At 30.5% G+C, this 7,006-nt stretch overlaps 1 protein-coding gene across 2 annotated transcripts in view; it reads right to left on the reverse strand.

The window, feature by feature from the left end:
• Nucleotides 1–3,767: 3,767 nt before the first annotated feature.
• Nucleotides 3,768–7,006, reverse strand: part of LOC110098683 (uncharacterized protein At4g28440) — a 47,984-nt gene continuing 44,745 nt past the window's right edge. Inside the window, exon 3 of one of the 2 annotated variants that reach the window (XM_020825589.2) lies at nt 3,768–4,284. In XM_020825589.2, coding sequence (XP_020681248.1) covers nt 4,097–4,284 — 188 coding nt within the window. In that variant the 3' untranslated portion in view covers nt 3,768–4,096. Of the gene's footprint in view, nt 4,288–7,006 lie in introns of both variants that reach the window. The other variant, XM_020825588.2, reaches the window with a different exon arrangement.

Here is a 7,006-nt window from a genome sequence, read left to right on the forward strand (position 1 = left end):
AAAGGCCATTTTTAATGTTTTTTAGGGCTTATGGGTTTCTTGGTCAACCATGGTCCACCAAAGGCCCAAGGGAATTAAAATCAATATGATTATGATTATGTACATGTTTAATGAGTTTGTAATATTTTCTAAGATAGTTTTCAATAAGATGTCATGTCCTGTGGCATGAATTATAATTATTTAAAGGTTTATATGCTTGGAATATAATTTGTGGTTTAGGACTTAGAAAGTCAAGAAGGCCTCCCAAATGGTTAGGTATACTCTAATGACATTTTTAATCAAGTTTCAAAAGTTAAAACACCATTCTAGAGCTTTCACCAAAGGTTTGGAATCAATTGAAAATTCCTTTCAAATAGGGAAATGTTCAAAGGCTTAGGCTTTAGATCTGAAAACTATATTTTTTAGGTTTAGAGTTTTAAGCTGGATATGGATTTAGATTTAATTTAGCATTGAATTTTACAGTTTATTGAATGATTTAGGATTAAAAATATTCAAATTATTGACAATCATTAGGTGATTGACAATAATTGAGTAGCTGATCAAGTGACCGTCAAGGGTGATTAATAAATAACTGATTTAGAATTTAATGATTGAATCTCCATGACAATACACAATGGGGAATTGGATTTAAAATTTAAAGCGGGGTTTAAGGATATGAATACCAACATTTAAACTCTGATATAGGATTTTAACCTTGAAATTTTGTGAATATTGTTAAACCTCTAAGAACTAACCCGAGGATAACCAAGAGGGGGATAAATTGATAATTTAAAATTTCTTTAATTAGACATCATCCCTTGCAGTGATCGGTTAATACCATATGAAGTTTGTGGATTGTCCTGTACAGTCAGTGAAAATTTAAGATTTTTCATCTTGGACGATAGGTGGCGTTTAATTATCATCCCATGCAGGAATCGGTTTGTACCGTACGATCATATCCAATCATCTTGTACAATCTGATTGAATATTTTAACCATAATTAAACACCTAATCATATGATCAATTTAGTTATAATTGTAATAGAAATGTAAAAGTGTATTAAAATTAAAATTATAAATCGACTCAACCCTTGTCTACTCAATCTTGAGCTTATTGAAGTTGCATGTAAACAGTGGACCTGAAATGTAAGTTAATAGGACAAAACAGATATGCAATAGATTGAAATAATATAGTAAAAAGCACAATAATATTTGTAATCATCAAAATTATAATACTTGATCCAAATTTGTAATAATCTCCCCTTTTTAATGATGACAAACATTATTGTTAAAGAATTTTAAATTATTTTTACATTTTTTGAAACTCAGAAAAATGAAAATTTGTAAATGAGAAGAGTTTAATAAATTCTTTTTAAAGAAATACAAGACAGACATTAGAAAAATAGAAGATAACTAAAACAGGAAAACTAGCTTCATTAAAAGATGCCCATAGTTACAGCATTAAAAACACACTATTACTCTCCTTTTTGACATCACAAAAAAAAATAACTAAGAAATAAATGACATAAAGGAGATAAAAACATACATCATAAAGTATAGACGTAAATAATAGTAAACATCATAAAGTAGCCTGCTCCACCTTGATAATTTATATTTTATATTATTATTATTAGTAGTTTTAAAATACATATTTATTTAACATATATTTAGCCTGCTCCATCTATTTCACCATCACTCTGAACAATAGATCCAAGATATCTAAAATGTGTACTCTTATTAATGACTTGATCGACCAAAGTCACAATCCCCTCACTAAGTCTATTACTACTAAAATTACACTCCATATATTCCATTTTAGATCTACTCAAGCGAAAACCTTTAGACTCTAAGGTTGACCTCCATAATTCAAGTTTACCTTCAACTCCCTCTCTAGTCTTATCAGCAAGAAGAATATCATCAGCAAAAAGCATACACCAAGGTACATCCTCTTGCAAATGTCTAGTGAGAACATCCATGACTAAAGCAAAAAGATATGGGCTTAAGGCTGATCCTTGATGTAACCCAACCGAAATAGGGAAATACTTGGTCAATCCACCTTGTGTTTGAACACAAGTAATAGCTCCTACATACATATCTTTAATGATTTGAATATAAGCATTATTGACTCCTTTCTTTTCAAGAACTCTCCATAGCACTTCTCTTGGAACTTTATCATATGCTTTTTCTAAATCAATAAATATCATATGTAGATCCTCCTTATTTTCTCTATATTTCTCCATCAAACCTCTTAATAAATGTATGGCTTCCATAGTCGACCTATCCGGCATGAATCCAAATTGATTTTGAGAAACATTAGTATCACGCCGCAACCTATGCTCCATAACTCGCTCCCATACTTTCAAGCTTGTCCTTTGCTTTGAACAAGTAAAAGATTTAAAATCTTAGAAATATGTGTTTTCTATTTGAGATTCTTTCTCTTATAAGATTTCTAAGATCTATTTCTTTTCTTTCTTAATACTTCCTTCTTATTAAGATTTCTTAAGTGAATTAGAATTATTCAGATGAATATAATACTGAACTTCAACTTTCATTTATAATGAAATTCGTTTTTCATTAATGAATTTCTGAATCTTATACTTAAGAATAAGAAAAGAAAGACGAAAAATATGAAAAATATTAGTACTATATTACATTACTATTATACTCTAATACTATTACTAGATATTACTAGAACATACTAGATATTACTAGAACAGAACACTTTTACTATAAAGACTAAATATTCTAATTTAGACTCTAATTTACTAGAATTACTTAGAAGATACTAAGAATAGATATAGAATCTCTAACATTTTAGATTTCAATTTCATATTTCAATAGATCTTAGACAAATGATTCAATTTTACTTGAATTTAGTAAAATTGAATCATTTGTCTTACAATTCAAAAATGGAAATTTGGAAGTTCTTTGAAACATGTCAATTAAGATTTTTCCAAGACTTTTTTTTGTCGCACAAAAATACTTTTTAACTGTCCGGTGGAAACAGATTTAGCTAAAGAAAAAGCTTTTATTGCCTATAAAGATCCTTTTTTTCCAAAGATTTCTACGAATATGCTTTTTTGACATAGAAGTACGTTTTTTTGGAACTGCCATTCAAAAGGTAGGTTACTACTTTTTATCGTTGTATGTGAAAGACATATATTGTTCAATAGAAATTACTCTTTATTAGTCATTATCTATACTTAATACTTAATTCCATAAATTTCAAAAATCCCTCAAGAATATAATATACATACAAATCACAAATATATAATATACAAATATATATATAATATAAATAGAATATGAATATTCTATCTTAATATTCATATTTAATATTCAGAATAGTAATAAAAAATCTCTTTCTTTTCTATATTTTTAAGTTAATTAATAATAAGTTAATTAAGAACTAAACAATAAACTTGATTAATTCTTTGAGATTTTTTGCTTATATGAGTTTTTCCAATGCTTAAATGTTAGGATTAGTTACTAGTTCCAATTTGATACAAATTTATATTTTTTGGGAACTAGTGGGAATGTTTTCGTATTTATTGATAGGCTTTTGGTTCACACGACCCGTTGCAGCAAGTGCTTGTCAAAAAGCTATTTAACATATATTTAGTTATTTTAAATAAATCAAAATTTTAAACACTCAAAATAACTTTCAAATATTTTGAACATTTATCAAAAAATAACTACAACAAATGGCAAACTTTGCCAACAATTTTCACCATCACAATAAACTAAAATAGCAATTCCAGTCACTAAATAAATAGTGGATGCCAAAAATCAGCCAAAACAAATAATGAAATTAAAATCTCATAACATTCAGGTTTTATAAAATAACTATACTCCAAAAAAGAGTTTGATAGTTCATTTACGTCCTTCCATAAACCATCCACGAGCCAATACACCTAAATCACATGAAATATATGTCAAAAAAGAAACAAAATACATCACAAGCGGCTACAAGGCTACTACAAATACTTTCATGTGCTGCTCCTGAAAGAACTGCCTTCTTAAGCAACTCAAGAACTAGGAATGCAAGGTTAAACGAGCAGGAAAGAGCACATTAAAAGCTTTCTCGATCCAAAAGATATTTTGCAAGGATGCTACTTTCACTCTTCAGCAACGTTGACGAGCTCATACTCGACAAGTGACAAGTTGTTACCATCTTTTACGTTGAAGTTGGCAGGTTCAGTGACCTCAACACGTCCCCACTTGTCTACGACCAAACGCATTGACCCCTTAAACATATCAATCTTAGCATTGCGAATGATCACTGTGGCACCAGGTGTCATTATGTCTACTGTTTAAAACATAGACATGTTAGTCATGCGTTATTAAGGTACGTACTTTCAAATTTATTAAGGTCGAACTACAATAATCGTGGCAGTAAATGAAAATGGTATAGTAGCATCATAGTAAATTTCAGTTGCATGCCTCATAAATAGCAAAAATGTTGTTATGAGCAAGCAAAAAGAAAAAAGGAAGTAATACATAATACTAGTAACAGCACTTCGGATGAAGAAGATATTTCATGCTCCTTCCTAATAGCAAGCAGGTTTTTTTTTTTTCAAGTTTTGCTATAAAAAGTGGCAAAAGATAGACCAATACATAATTTGCATCAACTAGAAATACTTGCTATTAGCTGGGGTTGTCCTCTAGACTTTGCTTTAACATGCAAACTTTATAGCAATCTCACAATAGCAGCAACAACAACAATAAACTCAAGCTTTTATCCCACAAGATAGGGTTGGCTACATGAATCATTTTTCTCCATTGTCTTATGAATAATCAAATTTTCAATTAAATCTAAAAAAAAGATCACCTTATTTATACTCTAGCATCTTTTTAGGCCTATCTTTATCTTTTTTAGCATAGGTCAAATCTTCATACATATACTCTCCTAACGGAGTCTTCAAAAGGCCAACGTTTTATGCAACCAAACCATCTAAGCCTACTCTAATCTTATCAGCCACTGTAGCTACTTCAACCTTTTCACGTATGTAATCATTTGGCACTGTCCCTGAGAGTAATTATTACAATACAAGCAATTAAATTAATTAATTATCACATACTCAACCATCTGCAAGCTACAGGTGAAATCAAATCTTATCATAGCTAAGACTAATATTAAAACTATCTTACTATTACTTACAGGGACCATTTGGGGCAAGTGCAAATGTGTGTAAAATTAGTTAAAAAGTAAAAATAACTTTCTATGAAAGTTGTGTGGGTAATATAAATTTTTTCTCCCATGAAAAAATGAGTAGTATCTTTCTAAAACTACCACATTGAATAGTAGCTTTCTAACAACTACCACACTAATAAATCTAGCTGTAAAAACTGCATATCACCACATATTCTAACAAGTAGCACAAACGTTATAGCTAAATAGGTCTATAGTTGTGGTCTTGAAACCAAAATAGTAAGCTGCCTCAGTTGAACATATATGTGTATAACACTTGTTCAAGTCGATAAAGTTTTATAAATACAAAATATAGAAATTAGTAACAAGGCAGTCAAGTACTTGAAAAAAAAAGGTAGTTTTCAATAGTACCGCTAATATTTTGTACACTAGGGCGGCAATACATTCAGTACGTTATTGCACTTTCGTGGATGAGGGAAACACATGTAACAAATGGCAAAAAGTGCAATATATATATATATATATATAGTTTTCTCTGTTTGACCAAAGTATCTCATCAAACCAGTTTGTGCAATTGATAGCGATGCAATATGCATTTTGAAGATTAGTTTAGTAAAGTATTAGGTTATTTTATACCTAGGACAATCTTTTACGTACTTTTTGTATATTTATAATTTATTTTCTTTCATTTTATTCATATGTTGGGTCAATTATTATTGAGTTATGATTTTGTTAATCAAGCTGAATTGTAATGACCTTGTATGAGATTCAATTAGCCTAGCGCACTTCATGGCCAACAACTCCATTTTAAACTTGTTTGACCAAACTGTTGAATAACATTGTCATCACTAGGACTCCAACACCACCTCCTCCATGACGAGGTCGCCCCCCTCCTTTTCTCTCTCATAGAAATCAAAACAACACATTCACATATCTTGAGGATGTCTTGTATTCAATAGCCTTAGCTCGAAAATTACCTTCAAGCACTGGAAACTTGGTCTCTTTGAAATCCACTATGCTCCCTTCCGCAAGCAATAGAGATCCCCAACCTCTTCTCTCCAACTCAAACGCTTCCCAGTGTCTTCATGCATTCTGATGTTATGAAATATTTTGTTGAATGAAATGATATAGTTCTTAGCCACTGTGTGCTCTTTCTTTTTTTTTTGAGAAAAAGCCGAAGCTAGCTTATATTAAAGAAGATAACAAGAAACAATTAGATGTTGGATTCCTCCTTCAAAATGTCCAAGAAAGAAGGAGGAACCTTATTCAAATAGATATCATCCCAAGAAAAGCTACTAAAAAGAGCTAAGTTAGCACAATAATTAGCTAACTTATTGTTATCTCTACTAATACAATTAAAGATAACAAAATTGAAATTTTTAAGGAAATCAAGATCTTCTTTGACTATGTTACCTTTTTCCCAAATCTTTTGAATGAAGGAGATGATGTTGGAGTTTTCACCTTCAATTATAATTCCTTTGTACTTGAACATCCAATCCTTCATTTGTTCCTTCAAAAGAATAAATTGCAAGAAGCTCCAATTTTGCAATATCCCAATGTATACATTTGATTCCAAACGCATATAAAAATCTGCCTTTACAATCTCTGAATACCCCCGCCAATCCAGCTTTATAAGAAGTTAAGAGAGAAGCATCTACATTAACTTTTAGCCATTCGGGTGGAGGGGGTTGCCAAGAATTAGACAATCTCTTCGATTGATTGACATCCCAGTTGCCCGATGAGAAGTGATTAAAGTTATTAAGAATAGATGTGTAGCAAATAGCATTGGAAGCAATAAAAGTAGAACTTTCCTCCATTCCTTCATGAATTTTCTTATTCCTAGATTTTCAAGATAAGAAAACTGCATTGCAATATA

This window comes from Dendrobium catenatum, unplaced genomic scaffold (genome assembly GCF_001605985.2).
Source record: "Dendrobium catenatum unplaced genomic scaffold, ASM160598v2 fragScaff_scaffold_716, whole genome shotgun sequence".
NCBI classification, from domain to species: Eukaryota; Viridiplantae; Streptophyta; class Magnoliopsida; order Asparagales; family Orchidaceae; genus Dendrobium; species Dendrobium catenatum.